At 33.8% G+C, this 25658-nt stretch overlaps 1 protein-coding gene across 2 annotated transcripts in view; it reads right to left on the bottom strand.

The window, feature by feature from the left end:
* The window catches only part of LOC139495819 (CD109 antigen-like), a 78407-nt gene that overhangs the window by 33133 nt on the left and 19616 nt on the right, over window positions 1-25658 (bottom strand). For both annotated transcript variants that reach the window (XM_071284204.1, XM_071284205.1), the window contains exons 15-23: window positions 25311-25502; window positions 23170-23319; window positions 14732-14797; window positions 13341-13395; window positions 11501-11644; window positions 10113-10256; window positions 6188-6301; window positions 3636-3768; window positions 899-1016 (exon numbers count right to left, since the gene is read on the bottom strand). In XM_071284204.1, the coding sequence (XP_071140305.1) occupies window positions 899-1016; window positions 3636-3768; window positions 6188-6301; window positions 10113-10256; window positions 11501-11644; window positions 13341-13395; window positions 14732-14797; window positions 23170-23319; window positions 25311-25502 (1116 nt within the window). The remainder of the gene's footprint in view (window positions 1-898; window positions 1017-3635; window positions 3769-6187; window positions 6302-10112; window positions 10257-11500; window positions 11645-13340; window positions 13396-14731; window positions 14798-23169; window positions 23320-25310; window positions 25503-25658) is intronic.

Below are 25658 nucleotides of genomic sequence, written 5' to 3'. Positions count from 1 at the left end.
AGAATGTAAATCGGACAGAACCAACACGATCTTCATGGAATTTTGAAACCAATTGGAATAATAATGTCTTCGATTGCATGAAGCCCGACAAATGTATCAACTATCATTCTGTTGCAAAGTGTATGAAATTATCAGGTCTAATCTGTAATTATCCAGTAATATTATTACAATAATTGCAGAACATGTTTTAATATGGATATTTTTACTTGAAGAAACGGCCTTTAAAAGGAAAACTTTAAGCGAATTCCAAAATGATAAATCATTGCTTACAATATGAATTAAAGTCCATGCAAGACATAGCTGTTATTTTTCTGTGTTATTGTGTCTCCTGTTGAGAGTCTCATTGGCAATAAAACTACATATTTTTGTATTCTTTCGATTGATAAAAAAAATTTACAAAAATACTGAACTCCCAGAAAAATTCAATCAGAAAGTACCTAATCACATGGTGAAATCAAATGACAAAACACATCAAACGAATGGACAACAACTGTCATGTTCCTGAATTGGTACAGGCATTTTCAGATGTAGGAAATGATGGATTGAACCTGTTTGTTAACGCTAAGCATCTCAAGTGATCGACAGTCTAAAAAAATTCCGTAATATTTACAACGATGCGTGAACAAAACAGACATAATAAATAAAATAGTCAAAATATGGGTACACCAGTCATAACTGTGTTACAATTTTAAAACAAACAATTTTACCAAAAAAGCACAAATGCGCGGTAATTATATGTATCCATTGCAAATCCAAGTATACAATGCATTTGTTCAAACCAGGGAAAAAGGTCATAATTTTATTAACGTTAATGGGTCCGAACTTATATTTCACATTTTTCAATATGACAAAGACTTGGTTACTGATGAAAATGAAACGTAACATAATACATAGTGACCTTTGCAGCAGAGGTACTTAAGCTGAACCCTGCAAGTTTGTTTACTACAAAAGCACTGGCCACCCATGCAGTTATAGTATCAGGTAGGACAGCTGTGATATTAAGGTGACCATCAATTCTGAAATAAAGACGAACCTGGTGTTAAGTGTTTGTTTTTTATGTGTGATTCATACGCGTTTCTCTTATATATATATATATATACATACATATCTTGTTTTGGTGTAATTTTCTAGAGCGCTGGACATGAGGCAAAGCGATTGGTGCTGTAGTGTATCAAAGGTGTGAGTTCGAATCCCGCTGAGGGACGGACAAAAAATTTGTCAGTAGAAATCTAACTCCAACACTGTTTGGTGTAATTTTCAGACTTATATATATATATACATATATATACTATACAGTTTGAAAGATATCATACCTGTCATTTTAGGGGCCCTTTATAGCTTGCTTTTCAGTAAAAGGAGAAATCACAAAAACACTCCGATGAAAATACAAATCGGAAAGTAACCAATCAAATGGCAAAATCAAAAGCTCAAACACATCAAACGATTAGATAACAACTCATTTTACTGACTTGATACAGGAATTTTCTTATATAGAAAATGGTGTAGCAAATATAAAAAAGAAGATGTGGTATGATTGTCAATGAAAAAAACTATCAACAAGAGACAAAAATGGCTTAGAAATTAACATCATAGGTCAACGTAAGGCCTTCAACAATGAACAAAGCCCATAGCAAATCTGGTTCTAGTGTAAGCTAGACCTCTCACTTGTATGACAACATGTTGTTGAAATTATTGACAACGATGTTCGAACAAAATAATCAGACTTTAACGGGAAAATGTCAAAAATAGGTGAAAGCCTAGGTATCTTTTTGAAGGTCGTACTCTGGCAAATAAAGGTTTACTTTTACAAATTGTGACTTGGATGAAGAGTTGTCTCATTGGTACTTATGCAAAATATTCTTTTATCTATTTGCAAATTGTTGTCGCTACATCCAACGTTTTAGTGTACGGGCTGAAGGAATACATGATGTTTATGTTCTCTATTTTAATACAATTACATTCTTGTTTGTTAAAAGATTGCAAGATTTTAGATCAGACTATATAAGTAAAGATTGAAATAGGAATGTCAAAAGTGAATTTATTGCAGCTGTAAACGAAAGATAGGAGAAAGGGTTGTCGTCATTTATGCTGCATGCAGCGGAAACGTTATGCATTTGGTACTTTTGTGTATAATCAGATATATTATTATGTACTATGTAGATACGTTTTGTTTAATACCACTGTGATCACTGATCATAACAATAAAATGCACATCGGTCTCGTACTTCTTTTTTAACTGAGATTGTCGGTGCGTATTGCTAAGTGTTTCTTTATTCTACTTTGGCTAGAGGTATAGGGGAGGATTGAGATCTCCAAAAACACCACTACATGTGTGCGCCTGTCAGTAAGACAAGTCAGGTCATTCTTTGCCTTTGTTAGTTTTGTAGGTTTTTGTTATTATAGATTATATAAATGCTTTTTTGGTAGGTATGACATCCATGTTCAATGAACTATATAAAAAAAGAAGATGTGATAAAATTGCCAATAAGTAAACTCTCCAAAAGAGACCAAATTGACATAGAAACTAACAACTATATGTCACCGTACTTTTACTTTGAGCCACCTTAGTACCACATCTGGTTGCTGGATTTTCTCACTGCGTTGAAGACCCATTGCTGACCTTCGGCTGTTCTCTGCTCTGTTGTCGGGTTGTTGTCTCTTTGACATATTTCCCATTTCCATTCTCAATTTTATTTCCTCTTACTGTCCGAAAGTCATAATGGCAGCAATGAACATCACACACAGTCATATTTTATCGCGTTTGAATGGCGCCGTTAGTGCTAGTAAACATTGGTCAAGGTTGGTGATTTGTATACCTTTATTTGTTTTGTTAATCCAGCTACTTGTTTTGATACAATTTTAAAAATACCCATGTATGGTGAATTAATATAATGAGTCTCAGCGCTTTTTAATGAGAACAATACATTCTGCATGGTCCTTTGGTAGTCAATATTTTCAATCTAAGTACCTATGGAAATTTAAATGCAGATATAATGCAAAGACTGTCTGCATAGGTTGCTCAACACACTTGCTCAATATAACAGAATTACAAAAAACCGTCATATAGGGAACAAGGTGAGGGATTTATTAACTTCGGAAAATTCCTTGAGTTCGTATTTTTTTTATATCGGAATCTGATATTGAAGCATTGTATACTTATTAGTATTAGTACCACATATAGTTTAAGACGATTTTATGAAATAATCTATAAAAAGAACCTTTGCGTCTTAATAGTCACAATAATGCCTTAATGATCATAATGTCAAGTTGTCTATACACATATTGAATCTTAAACCTTACCATAGCTGGAATTACAGGACAGTAGGGTATTTCATTGTTTGAACGCAAAACATCAAAAAACATAGTGACGTTGTATATCGGTGTTTATTTTTGTAACGTTTGTTCGGCAACTTCAGCGGTTTGAAGTACGCATATTATCCAAAATGCCTTATAATCTGAAACGGACGAATTAAGACGGAGTCTGCCACTCTTTCAAGCGTCAAGGAACGATTTGAACAGTTTTTTGTGCAAGTCTTTTGAGTATAAATACTCTGAAGAGATTATATATTTAGTGTTTTACTATCTAAACGTTTGGTTTCAAGCTTATCTAATTTAACTTTCGTTTTTAGAATTACCCAGTTAAGTGAGATGACCACATCCATGTTTCCGGGAATCTTTTCCGCGTTCTTTTTACAGGTTTGAAAAGTGGATGAGTGTTTCCTGTAATGGATCCACCAGTCGCAGTACCTGCTCCATGTTGTAAACTCACTGAAATAAAACAGTCATCTTTTACTTCTGTACAATATTCTTTTTGGCGGCAAGGTTATTTGTTCAAGGTTATGGTTTACTTTCTGTAACTTTTCAACATTTCACAGCTGTATACTACTGTTGCCGTTATTCAGTCACCCCTTATTTTATTGATTTTGTATTTATATTGTTAAATAAATCAAAGTTGTTCGTTCAGTGTGTGTTCACTTATGTTGATATGAAACTCGTCATTTTTGGTCCCTGTATAGCTTACTATACTGTTAAGTGAGAGCCACGTCTTCGTGTTGAAGACCGTACTTTGATCTAAAACGGTTTTTCTTTCACAAATTGTAACTTGGATGGAGAGTTGTCTCATTGACACTTATACCACATCTCCTTATATCTATATGAGATTTATAAGCATATCAATAATTTCAAACGGTTTAAAATTCAGGGGTTTATTCACGCATGTCAATTATATTATTTGGTAACCAAGTAGTATCTGATTTTTGTAAGAAGCAATTTAAGAAATATTCAGCGTTTTGCCAATTAAAACAATATGTAGTATAATAAGTTTATCGAATGTTATGTTATCATGTTATCATGTCAATGATTCACGTACCAAACATATATCAAATTGAAGAGCCTCGATGGTAAAAAGGTCAATGTAGTTCTACTCCTGAAATCCCTAGTCAGTAAACACTGTGATTGTGGGTGCACTCGATTCCAATATTAATTGACTAGGATTGTCAGTTTTTCTATCGAATGGCGGTAATGTTCACCGAGCACTTAGGCTTCCTCCACCAATGATAACTGGCCGCCACGAAATGGCCCAAAAGTGGCATTAAAACACCGACAATCAATCAATACAATACATTGAAATACTTGTTTAAAGATCTTTTGTTTTAGTTCAAAGATAAGAGAGTAATAATTGTACCCATGAAGGAAAGATACCCATTTTGTACGTGATGACGTGCCTCCCTTTTGTATTACATTGGTTGCAATTAAATAGACTTTTCATTAATGTAAATCAAGAGTTCCAAATGGTTAAGTTGAAATCATTCCTTCGTTAATTTTACGAACGCCATTACGAGTTGTTTGACCGTTTTGAAATATCTGTTTCATAGATGATATCGGATATGTTCCTTATGTCGTTACTAAAATGCCGTTCTCTTTTCACAAATGTGACCTACCGAAATAGACTATTTTAACCGGGTTTGTTATAACATGAACAACATAACGGGTGATACAAAATGAGCAGGTTACCCTTCCAAAGCACCTGCGATCATCCCCATTTTTTATTCGGGTTCGTGTTGCTTTGTCTTTAGTCTTCTTTGTTGTGTCTAGTGTACTATTACTTGTCTGTTTGTCCCTTTTTTCTTTTTCGCCATGGCATTGTCAATTTATTTTCGATCTATGAATTTGACTGTCCCTCTGGTATCATTTGCCCCTTTTTCATGATGCTGTTCATGATCCAATAAACCCATAATTTAGCACGTGCGCGAAATTACTTAATGTTGCACCTTTGACTTAATACAATATTGGGTCTAATCAAGAAATTGATACATAAAGATATAAGACAGGGAAGAAAATGATATAAGAAGGAAAACAACTTTGGTTATCAAAGAATTCAAACATCACCAAATAATTCAATTTGCGATTAAACAACAGCGTATTTTTCGTATCGTCATCTTGTTAGATATACTGTGGATTCATTATTATTTGTTGGATACCAATTTTCGTGGATTTCGTTGGCACAGTCAAACCACGAAATTAAATATTCAACGAATGATAATTTTTCTATAGGTTTGTATGCAGACTTCAGCAAAACCACGAAATTAAATATCCATGAATATGCAAGTTTTTCTTAATCCACGAAAATTGGTACCCACGAAAATAAATGAATCCACATTATAGGGGTGACAGATAAATTGGTTTGTTCACTGCAATATGAGTGCTAGCTTTTAAGCTAATCTAACAATATCCAAATGACATAACTGATATTGTTTAGCTTATGTTTTTTTATCATTTATCGTCGTCAGCATGCTATATTTTTTTATTTTAAGTACATACAAGGTTTAATCTGCGAAACTATAAAACTATTTACATGTACTATTTCCTCTGAGTATCGGTTTATTATGTGTAACTCATCATAGAAACCAGGATGAAAGAATGTATTTGTTGCGCCAGACGTGCGTTTCGTCTACAAAAAACTCATCAGTAACGCTCGAATAAACAAACAACAGGCCAAAAAAGGTACGAAGTTAAAGGGTTGAGGACTAAAAATTCTTAGCTAATGTAAACTATTCCTGAGGTAGAAATAATTATTATGATGGACTATTAGACAAAAATGTGAAATAAGCAATAAAATCATATAAATTGATACAACTACAATTATAGATTAGATCGTAGATATGATCCAATTATAACTATTACTTACTGCAAAATCCACAAGATCCTACACAATGTTCCTTTGCCCATGATTTGTACACACCAGTGCATACATCGTTTCCAAAATCTCTACAATTCGGTATTCTATCTATGCAAGCACTGCCTGGAATAATATAAACGGATTGCGTTAACGTTCTTTATTGCATTATGTTGTGATTCTATAAAATTGAGTTAAAATGATTTTTTGTTGTTTTAAAATTAACTGTTATGAAAGCCGTGTGTACGACTTAGACTTTCACTGAGGACATGTGCTTAGTCTAATAAAATTAGACGTCCTGGCCAAGCTAAGTGCTTCTTCAACGGCATTTACTAGTAGTTAGGATAGTGTTGCTCAGTCGTAGAACTCTGAGTGTTATATTCTAACATGTTGGGTTCGTGTTGTTTATTCTTTAGTTGTCTATGTTGTGTAATGTGTACTATTGTTTGTCTGTTTGTCTTTTTCATTTTTAGCCATGGCGTTGTCAGTTTATTTAAGATTTATGAGTTTGACTGTCCCTTTGGTATCTTTCGTCCCTCTTCTATAGACTTTTGTTTATCTTATCGTTTTTGACATACTTTATTGGTATATCTTCGAGTTGTTAAGTTCGATTGTCTCCATTCATTATCTATTACATTTTTCTTTAAAGAGTGAATTTTCATTTCAATAGTGTAATAATTATTTATGTATGTCTCTATCTTGTGTGTTCTTGCATTTATTTGTACTGTATTCTTATCATGTAATGTTGCCATTTAAGCGGTATATTCAACATTGTCAAAAAGAGTGGAGGTTCGGCTAGTCATAAAACCAGGTTCAACCCACTATTTTTTAAATGCTGACACCCCCCTCCCCGCTTTATCATTGGTTGGAATCCCCTTTAAAAAATGGCTGGATCGATCCCTGCATTGTCAGTGCACTACTCTATATTACAATTCCATGAAAATAGTACCAGTCTCGGAACAGAGGAGATACTTATCGACACTGCGAAAAACAAATGTCCATACATAATGATTCCTGAGTTTTTATTATAATAATTGCATAACAAAAACAAACTTGGCACTCGTTTGTCCTTTGTTATGCTGCTGTTGAAAACAAAGATAGCAAAGTTAAAACTATTAGAGTACACCTATTCTTACATTTCAACTGAGTCTGGAAAACAGTCTTTAATATATTTCCGACTTAGAGAAGTTTGTTGACATTTTGGTTTTGTTGGGTTTTATTGTCGAATAGTAATGATTTTTTATCTATTGAAACCAAAAACGAAGACAGAAGTGTTTGTCTGATTCAGGAAAAATAAAAGATTTCAAAATTGTACCGGACGGAACATGAAATGTCAAAAACACCCATCCACTGTATTTTCTCATTCTCTTAATAACAAAATAAAAAAACAGAAAATATGTCTGAGCATAAACATGCTAACATGCTGCATGGTTGATTGCACCTTTCCTAACACAAAGTATTCCTGACTTTTTTCAGCAACTGTCCCTATCTAGCTACTGCAACGACATTTGCGATATTTTGTGTGTCTCATGTTTATTTATTTCCAAATAATGTTACTAAAGTAGATCATTCTATTATACGTCGTACAATTATAGCAATTTCAACCAGTATAACACCATACACAATAACTTACTTTGCGTATTACTGTGTGTTTTTTTACTCTCCATTGGCTAAATGTTTAGGGGGAGGAAGAGATATCACTATACATGCTTAACCCTTCGCATATTGGCGCCTCCCTGTCCCAAGCTAGGAACGTCTAGCATTTGTTAGTCTTATTTGTTTTGTTTTGTTTTTTAATTTTAGTACATCTGTTTGTTTCGGGGTATAGTTTGGTGTTAATTTTGCTGAACTAGAATATATTATTGTTAGAAGGCCGGCTGAGGTACGCATCCGAGTGCTACATTTTAGTCACTCTGTTGAAGACTCATTGGTGTCTTGTGCTGGGTTTTTTTTTGTGGGGGGTTGCCCTTTGGTCGGGCCATTGTGTCTTTGACACATTCCCCGTTTCCATTTCCCATTCAATAATAATGTCAGTTACTCTCAGACATTAATTACATTTCATTTCTAGAAATGACAAAGTACATGAGTCAACCGGATTGTTAATAAGAACGTGACTAAATTGAATGTAATTAGAAATAAGTGATTTAGTGCTCAGGAAAGGTTAACAGATTCTGCATCAAATGTAAGACCCGTCTTATTACACTTGATAATTACTTATATACTCTAAAGCAAGTCTTCATAAAAAAACGTTAAAATATATAGATTATTCTAACCCTCAAATTTGACCGGATGTGAAATAAAAAAAACTGAATAAAATCACGTTTTTCATAGAAAGTGATAGACAAGACTGTTCTCGGTACAACAATGCAAATTTTGCAAAAATAACTAGCTCAAAGAGCAACACTTAACACTAAGAGCAACACGAACCATCTTTAACAAATGTTTAAACAAAATTGATCTATAAATTTTGGCAGACGGTACGATTGTTGTTGTTATTGGTTTTGGTAGGCGGCTTACTTATGTAGTAATTATTCAGTTGTTAATTTATTTTTATAAATATGTAATATTAATGTAGTCCTTAATTTATTTTTAGTATTACGTTTTGGTGAGTAATTATATGAGACTTTGACGAGCATGGTTGACTATGTTACAAAGAAGTATTTATATGTAGAGAGAAAAAAATAACAGAGGGTCAATGTAATGAAAAAAAGAGCAAATGATAGTTCGTAATGACATGTACATTATTAGTTGATAGATATCATAAAATTGTTAAGAAATACTTATCTGGTTGATCACCTTTGTGTCGTCTGTGATATAGTTATAAAAAAAGTATATTTTGCATCAAATAACAAGACCTGTGCTAGTAAAATGCTACCAATGTAAGGACGTCTACCTCGATTGATGTAGCAAATAAAGAATCTTAAAGTAAGGATTTGTTGTAGTTTTGCCTTTTCCATAAGACGGTACGGTTAATTACCACCTCTTAAATTTTTCAAATAAAAAAGAAATGAATTGGAAGAAAAATACTGTTAGCTATAATGACTCAGATATACTTGAACTTATTTGTAAATTCTCGTCTGATAGTAAAATTCCGACGATGGTAAATTCGGTGTCTAGTAACCACCATTTTCCTTAGAAATTACAACTCTATCAGTGCAAAAGCTGGTTTTAACTTTTTTTACTAAAAAAATTGTCTTACATTGCAAATATTTTAATACAACAGCAAAACTTGCATATGTGGTATTTGGTCTCATTTTTCTTTTTCAATAACCTTTTTAATCTCTTATCTTTAAACCACCTCAAACTACTATAAACGCTGAGAAAGCAAATAGTGACTTAACCTAAGACTACCACGGTAAGGCATTATACCTAGTGAGGAGACAAAAGATACAAAATAAAGATTCAAATTCACTTTGAAAACAAACTGACAACGCCATGCCAAAAAAGTAAATACTGGGTAAAGGAACAGTATATAAATCACATTATAGAAAACTTAAAACTGACCAACACAAACCTCAACAAAAACTTAGGGTGATCTCAGGTGTACTGAAAGGGTTAGGATTTAATGTTTTACATGTGACTCTCGTAATCGTACATTAAAAGTTAGCAAAGGTACCAGGATTATAATTTAGTACGCCAGATGCGCGTTTCGTCCACACAAGACTCATCAGTGACGCTCATATCGAAATATTTATAAAGCCAAACAATTAAAAAGTTGAAGAGCATTAAGGATCCGAAATTCCAAAAAGTTGTGCCAAATACGGCTGAGGTTATCTATTCCTGAGATAAGAAAATCCTTAGGTTTTCGAAATACTCAAAGTTTTGTAAACAGAAAATTTATAAAAGTGACCACTTAATTGATATTCATGTCAACACCAAAGTGCTGACTCCTGTGTTGGTGATAATACCCTTGGGGACGAAACGTCCAACACCTTACCTTGAAAAAACGGTATTTCAGGTATTATCTGACATTTAAAACATGTTCTCTGGCAATTCTCCACCGTCCATGCTGTATATTTTGGATCTGTGCAGACTGTATATTCAAAGACTGCACAGGCGGAAAATTTATCCTTGCAATTATCTAAAAAAAAAAAAAGGGAGTGAAAAATTGTTTATAAAGTCTGACAACATTTCAAATAAAAAAAGCCACATATTGAATCCTGATGTTGTTTTTCTTTGTGGTCTTATCATTATGAGTTTGCTGGTGTCTTGAATCAACGATACCGCTATATTTTAATGTTAAGAAAACCAGTAGTCCTTGAGAGGATTTAAAGCAAGAGGACTCTATAAACTGATCTATTCTAAAAAAAAATAATATGTGTCAACATAGGAGGCTTGTATCTTATTACAGTTACAAGTTGCAAATCGACGGATTACATGAAAATAAATAAAAAAGAAATGAATTGGAAGAAAAATACTGTTAGCTATAATGACTCAGATATACTTGAACTTATTTGTAAATTCTCGTCTGATAGTAAAATTCCGACGATGGTAAATTCGGTGTCTAGTAACCACCATTTTCCTTAGAAATTACAACTCTATCAGTGCAAAAGCTGGTTTTAACTTTTTTTACTAAAAAAATTGTCTTACATTGCAAATATTTTAATACAACAGCAAAACTTGCATATGTGGTATTTGGTCTCATTTTTCTTTTTCAATAACCTTTTTAATCTCTTATCTTTAAACCACCTCAAACTACTATAAACGCTGAGAAAGCAAATAGTGACTTAACCTAAGACTACCACGGTAAGGCATTATACCTAGTGAGGAGACAAAAGATACAAAATAAAGATTCAAATTCACTTTGAAAACAAACTGACAACGCCATGCCAAAAAAGTAAATACTGGGTAAAGGAACAGTATATAAATCACATTATAGAAAACTTAAAACTGACCAACACAAACCTCAACAAAAACTTAGGGTGATCTCAGGTGTACTGAAAGGGTTAGGATTTAATGTTTTACATGTGACTCTCGTAATCGTACATTAAAAGTTAGCAAAGGTACCAGGATTATAATTTAGTACGCCAGACGCGCGTTTCGTCCACACAAGACTCATCAGTGACGCTCATATCGAAATATTTATAAAGCCAAACAATTAAAAAGTTGAAGAGCATTAAGGATCCGAAATTCCAAAAAGTTGTGCCAAATACGGCTGAGGTTATCTATTCCTGAGATAAGAAAATCCTTAGGTTTTCGAAATACTCAAAGTTTTGTAAACAGAAAATTTATAAAAGTGACCACATAATTGATATTCATGTCAACACCAAAGTGCTGACTCCTGTGTTGGTGATACCCTTGGGGACGAAACGTCCAACACCTTACCTTGAAAAAACGGTATTTCAGTTATTATCTGACATTTAAAACATGTTCTCTGGCAATTCTCCACCGTCCATGCTGTATATTTTGGATCTGTGCAGACTGTATATCCATACTCTGCACAGTTGGAAATTTTATCCTTGCAATTATCTAAAAAAAAAAATGGAGTGAAAGATTGTTTATAAAGTCTGACAACATTTCAAATAAAAAAAGCCACATATTGAATCCTGATGTTGTTTTTCTTTATGGTCTTATCATTATGAGTTTGCTGGTGTCTTGAATCAACGATACCGCTATATTTTAATGTTAAGAAGACCAGTAGTCCTTGAGAGGATTTAAAGCAAGAGGACTCTATAAACTGATCTATTCTAAAAAAAAATAATATGTGTCAACATAGGAGGCTTGTATCTTATTACAGTTACAAGTTGCAAATCGACGGATTACATGAAAAGCTAATACAAAAATCAAAATTTGGGTCATCAATGTTCAACGTCGTACATTAATTGGTCGTTTTTACTTTTTGAGCGTCAATGGTGAATTTTAGCAGAAAAAAACGTGGGTCTAACGTTCAGAATGTGAATCCTGGTATTTATTACGAGTTTACCGACAATAGAGAAAAATATACTTTTCAGTCTGTTCTTAGGGGATAAAATGAGCAATAAAATATTATGAATCTGTCTTTTAACAAAGAAAATATCAAAATGAAAGAGTGTTGCATACATTGCTTCCGAAGAACAATGTGTTTTTTATCGCGATATTACTCATACGTTTTCAACTTTATTATGGAATTGATGTAGCGAATATAAAGAATAATCGAAATTGCCGACTTCCACCAGTTTATGAGTCAAATTGATAATAGACCCGTTGCTAAGCTTACATATTTTTGAAATTTTGAAGACAGATTTACAAAGCACTGTTAAATATGACCTGGAAATGCATTTCACTTTCATTACAGTAACAATACATTCATCTCAAAATGCAAATAGTACATTACATGTAAATGCAAACATGTTCACCTACATGATTAGGCGTAAATTGACCATAAAATAAGAAGATGTTGTTCATTTTTTTTAACGTGTTCGAACACACAATCCAACAATTATTTTAAATGAACAACGAAACAATTTAAAAAATACGGCGCAAATAAACTCATCATAGATACCAGGAATGAATTTATATATCAACGCCAGACGCGCGTTCTGGTCTACAAAAGACTCATCAGTGATGCTCAAATCAAAAGATGTTAAAACGGCCAAAAAAGTACGAAGTTGAAGACAATTGAGGACCAAAATTCCTAAAAATTTTGCCGAATTTATCTAAGGTTATCTATTCCAGAAGTAAGTGACGTTTAAATCACTAGTACAACACAGTCCCAAGTTAAAAACTGTCGTACATATCAGAGTCATCCGTATGTCTTTGTCATCCTAATTAAAAGTAATTTCTCCTTTAGAAACATCCTTTGTTTTTTGTAGTTTTTAATCTTTCTGATCTTATATTTGGCCGGTTAAGAATATAATGCATTCTGGATAATATTTTTTAACGCGTACACCAAAACGTTGTGATTGGTTGAAAACTTTCTAAACATATGAAATTCAATCAATGACGTAACGTTATTCTCATTTTGGTGTACGAACAATGAGATTTCCCATAGTTCTTCAGATTGTGAAAAGGCGAATTCACATAAATCTCAATAACTAATTCCGTGATATAAGTTTCGAAAAATATTCATATCGTTACCAAATTACACACATATTCAAGAATTAATGTGTTGTTCAATCACTTTTTGAATATCTTATTCTATATTTGAATAATTGTATTAGTTATTCCATAATAAATCTATACTCACAGCATTGCATGTGGGAATTGTCTACAGTATCTGTCATTATGTTAAATGATGAACCCTAGTAAAGAGAAACATTTTCGAAAGTTCAAAGTACATGATATGATTAAAAGCTGTCTTAGTTAATCCGCATACAAGACTTGAATTATCAATGACATTTACAGTAAACAAAACATATACCACTGTCCCAGGTTAGGGGGAGAATTTTTTACAGAATAGAGAATAATGCATGTAATGTTCACAATACATTTGTAAATAAAGAAAATAGACATACATATTTAACAATTAAGAAAAACGGGGTTTTAAATTATCAGAAGTACAGAAAAATGGAATAAAATAAAAAATAAATAGAGATAAATGGTATAGAGTAGATAGGAATGAAATGAAGGACCCTCAATCCAGACCATAGGTAAGAAAGGAAGTTTTGTGAAATGATTCATTTTTAAAAATAATTTATACAGTCTAGATCCCGCTAACATATTTAACCCGGCCACATTATTTATGTATGTGTCTGTCCCAAGTCAGGAGCCTGCAATTCAGTGGTTGTCGTTTGTTTATGTGTTACATATTTGTTTTTCGTTCATTTTTTTTTTACATAAATAAGGCCATTAGTTTTCTCGTTTAAATTGTTTTACAATATCTTATAGGGGCCTTTTACTGTTCACTATGCGGTATGGGCTTCGCTCATTGTTGAAGGCCGTACGGTGACCTATAGTTGTTAATGTCTGTGTCATTTTGGTCTTTTGTGGATAGTTCTCTCATTGGCAATCATACCACATTTTTTTTTATATACAATGTAATTATATTTAAGATTAACCATATGCATAATGAATGTCAATAAAGGCTATATGGATATAGCCCATAAAATTCTGTGAGTACAGACACACCTTTACGATATACGATCAGACGTTTAAATTTTTTTACTTGCAGTCAACATTGAACTTAATCATGTTAATATTTGCTTCTAGTTATTTATGACAATGAAACTTATGAAGAAATGAGTTATAAGCATGAGCAAAACGACGGTTTGCAAAGGTGGATCAGGATTATTTTACCCTTCCTGATCACCTAATAATATTCGGATTTTTTATTGGTTCGCGTTGTTAGATCGTAAGTTGTTTTATGAAGTGATTTGACGACTGTAGTTAGTATGGTATTCTCTTTGACTTTTAAATTTCCCATTGATAGCTACCCTCTCCGACGCATAAAATTTGTTTAGTTGTCCTTTACCATGTTTACCTTCTATCCTGTGTGTTCTCTTATTTAACAATGTTGCACTAACTATATCTTTTTGTCAACTTTTAACCAGAACAAACACTGCAGTGAAAACGCAATAACAAAACTATATTATCTTAGATGTAAGAAATATTGGTCAAATATATATCCTGAATACATACCAACAACACGCACGCATAATTACTATTGTCAAACCACCTATCATCTAAGTGCAGATTATTTATAACCTAAATGAAATAAAGAAATCATTTTATTACACAAAAGATAAGTTTCAAACAATATTCGCTATGGACCCACCTTGGAATATCAAAATAGACTGTTTTTTTACGATGGCCGCCATAAAGTACCAGAAACAACATATATCATTTATATAAAGTTAAATTTGATGGGAAATTTGGGTAGTAGTGCTTGGTGTTGAGAAAAAGAGTAACTGTGAACGCAAATTGAAAATTCATATTCAATATGGCAACTTTTCGAAAGATGGCCGCTACTAAAAACATCAAATATTTTCTTTATTTTAGTTCAAATTTTTCATTTTTTTTTACTGTTTAGTGCTTCGTAAATTGAAAAAACTTGAAATTTCAAAAATGGCGGCTTTCATTCAAAAACAGCCACCCTGAGATACCAAAATCAACCAAATTCACTTATAGAAGGTTACAAAATGTTATGTAAAACAGTATCTTCAGTAAAACATAGTACCCTATAATAACATGTGTATGCCACATTTATATAATTAAGCTAAACGTCTAAAGATTTATAAGCAAAATATTAAAAATCGTAATTACGATACTTTTATTGCAGAACAGTCGTCTACAACGTGGAATCACACTTGAGTTTTAATTATCTTTTAGCTAGACTAAAATAAAATGTAGATTTTTCGACTCGACCAGTTTTCTTTATGTTCATCAAGAAGAGGACATAGTAATAATCTACAAATTGCAGTTATCTCAGGCTTGTCAAGCCATTGCTTGTTTCTTCTGTTTAATTGCAATGTAACAAGAATCTGTTAGAATGACATTAATTCGTGAACACGCTGCACATGCAGATAGTTTAAAGAGAATTGATATAGTCATGATACACACAGTCGTTGAAAAATTGTTTGGACAACAATTCAGCTGCAGTTAAGTTATTTCCTTGAAGCAAATTCTACGCTTTTCAAAAATACTTCTGTTTTGTTTCTCTATTCTTCTGTTACATTTAATAATTCAACTGAACTAAAATCATTGTCTAATGTATATAGGCCTTTTACTGGATGCTGGTACCAAGAAAAGATGTACTAAATGACAAAATATACAGTTTACGTCGGTCATTTATTAATAATCTTTTTATATATTGTTCTAGACGACTCCATTTCTGAAACATTTAACATTGACTAGACTATGTGGTTACTCCCGAGAAACCTGAAGGTTTTACAACAGCAGCTGTGAATAATATTTACAACGCTAAGAGTTCAAATACGGTTTAAAGAATCGTAACACAGTACGAAAATTTCCATATTTCAGCCTTTTCGCTTTATAAATTGGCAAATTCGTCATAACCTTTTCTTCGAAATATATGCATTTCACTAAAATTATCTGATTCTTTAACCAATATGTAATGCGCCAGCACAACTATTCATATTATTGCTCTACCTTAAGACAACCCTTCTGGTTGACTAAGTACATCATCGACTTTTGGTGTAATACTTGTCCAATTTTTTACCTTGGTGTAAATTTTTTTTCAGGGATTTTGATTGTTTAATTAAGGTCCACAAATGGTTTTGTCAGAAGTCATTGTTAAAATTGCATTCCCATCACATTCCTGCATTACTTGTACTAAGTTGTGAAAAGGGCAGTTTTTTTCCACTCGGTCGGTTGCTTGAAAATGTTTGATTGTGCCATGCTTTTATGGACTTCCAATTTTCCTTGGTTCGGTATTATAGTTATACATTTTTGAAATATAATATATATTACATATAGTAGGTATGCAGTCCAATGCTATCTACAGGTTTATCTTGTATGTAGCGGTGTTATATAAGCCGTTCATGAGTGATACATCTGTATAGAGATAGGTTTGAGAAAGGTATTTTTGAATAGATATTTGGAATATGTTTTGGTTATTTGGGTTTTTTTTTACTTTTTATTATACATAATACGGTATAGTTTATTTTTATTGATTGATATATGATAAATCAGAAAAGGTAAAAATTCATAGATATAAGAAGATGTGGTACAATAAATGTGGAATGAGTGCCAATGAGACAACTCTCCATCCAAGTTACAATTTTTAAAAGTAAACCATTGTAGGTCAAAGTACAGTCCTCAACACCGAACAGCAAGCTATAATGGGCCCAAAAAATTAACTAGTGTAAAACCATTCAAACGGGAAAACTAACAGTCTAATCTATATAAAAAAACGAGAAACGAAAAACACTTATGAACCACACCAACAAACGACAACTACTGAACATCAGATTCCTGACTAAGGACAGTTGCAAACAATCGCAGCAAACATTTTATATATGTCTTTATTAATCAAAAGTATTGTCAAGTGTAGCACTGACGACATTATCTACATGGTGATACACTATGATTGGTGAAATATTATGAGTTTAGTTTTGTGACGGATGGGTTAACTAAAAGTCTGGACAGGCAGTAAAACAACGTCTGATTCGTTTGATCGTATAATCTTAACTCAATATAGTAATATGATACATAACTATAGAACAACGTTAACAGACGAAATGATGACGTTAACAATGTGAATTGAAACGGCGTTAAAAGTAGTGTTAACGTTTGACGCGTAAGTTAAACTGTCTCTAAATCACCGACATACTCGGGGCCACCAGATGCAATGTCCATTAGCTGTGAAATATAGTGGTATGCGGAGAGAACAAAAATAGATTGATCTCACAAATAATTAAAAAAATATTAAATTATTAGATTACGTAAAAGTCTGTTCACACACGTTAGTTTCTTCGTTCACTTCGTCTCAGATAACATTCCATGCTGTTGACTTCTAATGGGTAGAGTTTCGTCACGGGTCGATTTGTAACTCCTGAATTGGTACGTACCATAGCAACGCGAACTAAACCGTCCTTGCCTTTAATAGTGTCCTGCACAACTCCAAGTTCCCAATGCACGCGCTTCGATTCGTCGTGTATCTGAACGACATCGCCTTCTTTAATCTTCCGAACGTCGACTCCAGCTCTTTGGTGATATTCTCGCAATGAAGTAAGGTATTCTCCTTTCCATCTTGACCAGAAGTTCTCAATCAGTTGTCTCTGTTGTATCGCTTGATAGTTCAACTTTGTGTGCGTTAATTCACAAACATTTAGATTGTCAATAGTACTATTTGACGATACATACGGTAAAGTTGTTATTCTTCGTCCATGTATAAGATGGGATGATGTAAGCGGCTCCGGATCTCTGATATCTGTTGAAATATACGTCACTGGTCGATCGTTGAGTGTGGCTTCGATCTCTGTTAATACAGTCCTTAGAGTCTCATCGTTGACATGTGCACGTCCTAATATTTTCTTAAGTGATGTTTTTGTTAAGCCAATCATTCTTTCCCACATGCCCCCGAATCATGGAGCTCTATTTGGAATGAATTTCCATTCAATGCCATAATTCTGTCGTGAAATTTCGTTTGAAGCAGCTTTATATGTTAGCGCATTGTCTGACATCATTATTTTCGGCACTGATCGTCGACTTATAAACCTCCGGAAACACAATAAAAAAGATTCTTCGCTGAGATCGTAAACTAATTCCAAGTGTACTGCTCGAGTGACAGCACATGTTAATAGGCAAATGTAAGCCTTCGATTCTTCGTTGTATCTGTTTCTTATCGTTAGCGCTCCTGTGAAGTCTACACCGGTTATGCTAAAGGGTGTAGCATCTTGAACTCTCTCCATTGGTAATGGTGGAATTTCTGGTGCGGGATAAGATTTTCCGATTACTTTTCGGCACGTTACACATTTCATCAATATAGAATTCACGCACTGTCTTAATTTCGGAATCCAAAATGTTGTTGTATGTATGCTAGAGTGATATTTATACCTGAATGTAGTGTTTTCTCATGTGCTTCTAACACTATCAAATGTGTAAGACGGTCCTTTGCCGGTTACAGATATGGAAACTTGACTGTTTCTCCTACTGTCGCATTGTCTATTCGGCGGCCACCACAATACGTAATAATTGCTTCTCGTCTAGAAAGAGCTTTAATTGTCGCACAAGTGTTTTGTAGAATTATCTATACAATTTATTTCGTCACTAAATATTTTATCTTGTTTATATCTTATCCATAGGAATTTTGCATTTTCAATTTCATCAATACGTAATAAATCTTTCTTTCGTTCAGTTTCCGTTGCTCTGCAGTTTGTTGCGAATCTCATTACATATGCGGTAATTCGGGTTTATTTTCTATAAGAATTGTACCGTTCGATATCTATGATTTCTCCTATACCAATACATACATTTTGATTATTCTCCATTGTTTCAATTTTGTCATCGTTCTCCGACATTGTTGTACATACACTAGACGTTACATTGTTTCCGTTCCATGTCGGCCAATCTTCTTTGCTGTTTAACCATTTAGGTCCACTAAACCATATTACATTCTGTTGCAATTCTTCAGATGCTATACCACGTGTTAGCAGATCTGCGGGATTGTCTTTCGTAGGGCAGTATCTCCATACATTATCTCCACACAAACTTTTAATTTCTTCAATTCTATTTTTGATAAATTGTCTCTGTGGTTTTACGGATGCAAGCCAACTCAGTACGATTTGACTATCACTCCAAAATTGTATTTCACTGAAAGTATCCGAAAAGTTTTTGCAAATATGATCAGCAAGTCTTGCTCCAATTACAGCCCCCATGAGCTCTAGTTTTGGTAAAGTTATAGTCTTGATAGGCGCAACTCGATTCTTTGCCATTACTATTGTTGGTTTTCTGTCATACATGATGTACGCACATGCGCCGTACGCATGAGTTGAAGCATCGGTAAATACATGAAGAGTTGGTAAATTTCTGTTATTCTCGTTTTGTGTTTGAGTACTTCGATGAATCTCTGTTTCTAAGCTCGATGCCAGATCTCGTGAAATTAATATCCATTTTGATTGGATATCTTCCGGTAATATTTCGTCCCACTCCAAATTAGCTTCCAAAGTGATTGCATAAAGATTTTCGCTTTTACAGTAACTGGGCTTAATAGTCCTAACGGATCGAGAATCTTGGATGATTGTCGTAAAATATATCGTTTAGTCAGTTTTCCTTTTTTGTCCATCTCGAACGTGTTACTTTGATATAACAACTTGTCCGATTTAGCGTTCCATTGCATACCAAGAATTTTAGTAAGCTCATTTTTGTCTAAGGTTTGTTCTTTGCTAGCGATTTCTTGTAATTTTGGACTGTTTGAATTCCAAGAGCGTAGGTTGAATCCGCCTTTCGTAAGTAATTCTCTCGATCTCCTGTAATAATCTATTACGCTATTTTCGTTATCAAAGCTAGGTAAAATGTTGTCCACATACAACCCATTTTCAAGTGTATCTGAAAGTTTCCCCGGATTTTCCTTAAAGTGCTTGAGAAGTGGGGCGCTCAAAATTAATGGCGAACATGTAGCTCCGAAGAGTACGGACTTGAAGCGATATGTTATAAGCGGACTTGATGTGTTTGTAGGATCGCTAAGCCATAAGAATCTCGTTGCATCTCGGTCTTTCTCGTCGAGCTGTATTTGTAGAAATGCCTTTTCTAAATCTGAAGTTGTAGCATATTTCTTAGCGCGAAATCTCATAAGTATTCCCGTAATGTCATTCATAACAGGTGGGTGTGATTCTAAGCATTCATTTAGACTTGGATTATCTCTTCCATCTTTGCAGCTACAATCATAAACAATGCGTATTGGCGTAGTAGATGATTCCTCGGCAACAGGGTGATGTGGGATATAGTGTACGGGTCGATCGGTAGGAAGTTTTGTTTCCTCAACCTTTTCAATAAAGTGTCTCCTCTCCTGCTCCATTATGAGTTCTCCATACATTTTTAATAAATCGGGTTTGTTTGCTTAACGCCTAATAACGCTACCTATCCTCTGTTTAACCAGTTCCATGTTATGCGACAGCGGAAGGAAATCTGGTTTCCATGGTAACTTAGCTGTGTACTTTCCATTTTCTAGTATAATAGACTTTTCTTTGTATTCTCTTACAACTTCAGACTGACTTATAATATTATCGCTTCCTGAAACCCCCAACGATTCTAAGTTCCAAAACTTTTCCAAGTCGCAAACAACGGCTCTGTGATCAGTCAAAATATTCATCATTGCCGATTGTTTTGAAGTACTTCCGTTCTTAGTTAGTACGGGTCCTGACAAGAGATAACCAATTTTCGACTTAACTGCGGTCGGTCCATTTCCTATTATTATTTCAACTTCAACTATTGACCAGTAATAGCCTGTGCCAATCAATAAAGATATGTTAAACTTGTCTTCTGCGCATATCGGATGTGCGAGTCGTAAACCATGTAAGTATGGCAGTGCTTTTATTTCCTTTTGTGATTTTGTCTGAATAGGAGCGGCAATTTTCGGTACAATTATTACTTCTATTTCTATTCTTTGATTATCAACTGTTTCAATAGCTATGTTTGCTTTGTCAAGATGACGAACTTGTCCTTCGTTTCCTTCAAATCCAGATATTTTCAGTGCAATCTTTTCGGTGGACTCAATTTCTAATTTTCCAGCTAAATCTTCAGTTATGAATGAGTTCTGTACACCCTCGTCAAGTAAAATATTTGACATTATCGATCTATTTTCGGACCAAACTGGAGTTACGGCAGTTTTCAGTAAAACATCTGTATGTGCAGTAACAGTGGAATGTAAGGATGTGGTTAGCTCCAGTGGCGTTTTCTCTACGGCGGTATGTGCTACGGTCTTTTGTGTACTATACTGGTTTTCGGTCAAGCTCTTTGGTTCTGTACTTGGACATGTATACTCGTGTGATGTCTCTTTCCGCACTGGCGGCATTTAAATTCAAACTTACATTCAGCTACTCTATGACTTCCGAAACAGTTAAAACATACCTTTTTTCGCTTCACAATTTCTATTCGTTTCTCAACATATTTCACGTTTTTTGCATGTATTTGGATGGTGGGATTCTTCACAAAATAAACATTTCTTACGTGACTGTTTTCTGTTCTTTCCGGGAAATGTTTCGGCAATAAACGAAGCGGTCGGTAAAATTTCTAAATCTTCATTACTTGTACCTGTAGATTGTCCTGCGACCTGTACGCATACTTCCCTCTTTATGGCTGTTCTCAATGATTCGATGTCCCAGTCGTCGTTTCCGCGGTCTCGGGTTATGTTTTTTCGTACATCGGACGGCAACTTATTGTATATAATAGGCGTAAGAATGGCTCCAAATGTACTCTCGTTTGTTCCTAACGATTCTAATCCGCGTATGCTACACTCAATTCTGTCGGAAAAGTTTCTCAGACTGTCTGCGTTTGACCTCGGTGCGGGTAAATCAATTAAATTTTGAATATATGCGTTCGTGATTTTGTGGTTCTGACCAAACCTCTCTCTTAGTATTGATACGGCTTGATAGTAATTTGCACTTGTGAGTGGTAAACCGGCGATACATTGCGAGGCTATTCCCTGAATTTGATTTTGCAAATACGTAAATTTCTGCACGTCTGTTAATGTTTGGTTATCGTGTATTGTTGATTGATACGCATCCCAGAAAGGTTGCCAGTTTAACAAATTGCCATTAAAATATGGTAGATTCAATTTTGGTAGCTTGTGGTAGATGCTAGAATTTGTTGCGCTCATTGACGTGTAGATGTGGAGTTGATAAAAACACAATCTGCTGCATTTGGATTTAAGTTCTGATTAGAGCTAGTTTCATTTGATTTGTTTTTCTGTTTTGAACTTGATGAATTGCGTACTTTTGTCAAAATTCGTTCTATTACTAAAACATACCGATCTGAGTCTTCTATCTCTGCTTCCATGTTTTCCTCTGCAATCTCCTCTAATATTTCATTATCAATTTCCGAAAGAATATCCCTCTTCTTCTTCAAGGTTTCACATAGGCTTTCTATTTCGTCGCGTTGTGTTGTTTCTTTCTCTAATACCTCTTCAATCTTTGAAATTAATCTCCTTGTGGCTCCTCGATGGCCCACTCTAATGGCTTTCTTTTTCGTCATTATATCCTCTGGTCACGACACCAATGTGACGGATGGGTTAACTAAAAGTCTGGACAGGCAGAAAAACAACGTCTGATTCGTTTGATCGTATAATCTCAACTCAATATAGTAACATGATACATAACAATAGAACAAAGTTAACAGAAGAAATGATGACGTTAACAATGTGAATGGAAACGGCGTTAAAAGTAGTGTTAACGTTTGACGCGTAAGTTAAACTGTCTCTAAATCACCGACAAGTTTAGTTTAAACATATTTTATTGTTCAAAATGACAAAAGGATCAGACACAAGTTTTACAACTTAGTAACGTCTTCTCCAATTATGAGTGTCGGACATATGATTTTACAATTGTATATCATTCAGTACAAACAAATGCTGGTCATAAACGTGTTATGATATTTGTATCTGTTATTCATTAACTTACTTGTTCTTTTGTGATATCATTTCCTTCACGAAGGTATGAAGAACTTTCATCAGCAACGAGCATGTACATATATGACTTAGGGTCTGCAGCAACACTAATTGTCACATTATCTCCTGGTTTGGCCTTTGATTGGTTAAACCTTATAGAGACCTGAAAAAACATGAAATGTGTTTTTTGACCGACAATCTCGTCAATTTATACATGGTTGTCGACAGTTAAACTGCTGTTGCTTCAGAATTAGATTATTTAAGCTGCAAAACTTTTAGAAATATTTGATCCTCAATTATCTTCAACTTTGTACTTTGTTTAGCCTTTTGACATTTTTTTATTCGAGCATCACTCATGAGTATTTTGTAGACTAACCGCACGTTTGGCGCATATATGAAATTCCAATCCTGGTTTCTATTCTTAGTTTATTTGTAGTTTCAAACGTGATCACAAACAAACGTACGTACAGGTGACTTGACTCGTAAACATACAGAACAGTAATGTAACAAAAAATGTGTCCCCAGTACACGGATGCTTCATCCGCACTATCATTTTCTATGTTCAGTTGACCGTGAAAATTGGGGAAATCTCTAATTAGGCATTAAAATAAGAGAGATCATATCATAGAAAACGTATGTTATAAGTTTCAACATGTTCAAGTTGATTGGACTTCAACTGCATCACAAACTCGACCAAATACTTTTACCTGAAACGGGACGAACGGACGAACGGACGAACTGACGCACATACCAGAACATATTATGCCTATTAATGGGACATAAAACGTGGGCGCTTATTTTGTTAATTGTGTGATTCGACGGAGTCAGATTCCAGTATCAACGGTTATATTTGTAATGCTTTATACTTAGGTCAAAGTTTTAATGTACTTGAAAAAAGATTACAGCAAATCTTTTTTTTTTAAATCTTATAATTATACTTCTAAGAGTGTTGTTCCAATGAAACATCGAAAAAGTACGCATAAGTGGCTGAGATTTCGTACTTTGTGTTAGGTATTTGATAATGATATTAATAACAAAAAATATATTTAAAGAAATGCGTTTCAAAGCTGAAATTTTAACCATTTCTTATTTGACCAATGCGTTCGTGTTAAAAGTCCATTTAATTTCAATATATGTATAGCCATAACACTGCTTAAGGATATACTTAGGTGAGGTTAGGCGAAATTTAATCAATTAAGTATTTAAAATTGATACTATAAGCTGTTAGAGCATCAATTAAGGATAAAAATAATCTAAAAATATTGATAGGTTATGGACCTCCTTTTCGAGATATTTTAAATTACAAATATGGCGGGAAAAGGCTGACTCGGACTTTTACCTTTTATTTGCATTGGTATTATTTGGGTCTTAAAACAAAAGAAAGAAAATCAAGAATCTTCAAAATTTTGGTAAATGACCTTTCATGAGCTACTAAGTCTTATATAAAAAACTAAATGGGTGTTATGGGGCAAAATATTTTACATTGTATTGTATGGTAAAACACCAAGGAATCCGAACATTTGACACAAATTCCAAAACCTCACCTAAGTACATCCTTAATTAATGAACATCTCGACTTTTACTATCATATTAAACTCTCAATGCATCAGTTTATCTTCAACTGAATACATGTGTTTACTTTTTTTTTAATTAGTTAGCATAATTCATACATCTTATTTGTCTGCTTTATTGATTTATACTAATTAAGTACATTTCGAACACAACATTTCACAGGTGTCAGCTGCATACAAACTCTCATAAACAATGTTGAAGTTATATAAAAAAAAGAAGATGTGGTATGATTCCCAATAAAACAACTGTCCTCAAGAGACCAAAATGACACAGACAATAAAAACTATAGGTCACCGTACGGCCTTCAACAATGAGTAAAGCCCATACCGCGTAGTCAGCTATAAAAGGTCCCAATAAGACAATGTAAAACAATTCAAACGAGAAAACTAGCGGCCTTATCTATATAAAAAAATGAACGAAAAACAAATATGGAACACATAAACAAACGACAACCACTGAATTACAGGCTCCTGACTTGCCAGGAATAAGGGAATTCTTTTTATATGCAATTGGTAATGATTCCATTGACTAATATCAAATATCATATTCTGGTACTCTTTTTTATCTTAATTATAGGTTTACCTGGTTTCCAAAAATATTATCAACATGTATCAATGCATGGTCAATAACTATTTCACCATCTTGACGAACAAAGTAAGCCATCACAGTACACTCGGGACCCATGTTTTTGGAAATAGTTATACGAAAATTAACTGTTTTCTGTTGCATACCATTGATTATGTTGGAATATAGGATATTTCCATGAACTAAAAGCTGCCAATAAAAAAATCGACAAAAATAAAGACAAGAAATTGTTTTCCATACTTAAATTGATATAATACGATTTATATCCTAAGATGAACATCGACACTTATTACAATACTGTTGTCAGGTCATTAAGCATTGCATATTTGAGTGTTTCTAAAATAT

This window comes from Mytilus edulis, chromosome 11, assembly GCF_963676685.1.
Source record: "Mytilus edulis chromosome 11, xbMytEdul2.2, whole genome shotgun sequence".
Lineage (NCBI taxonomy): Eukaryota > Metazoa > Mollusca > Bivalvia > Mytilida > Mytilidae > Mytilus > Mytilus edulis.
Note: the sequence above shows the minus strand (reverse complement) of the source record. Positions and strands in the feature narration are given on the sequence as shown.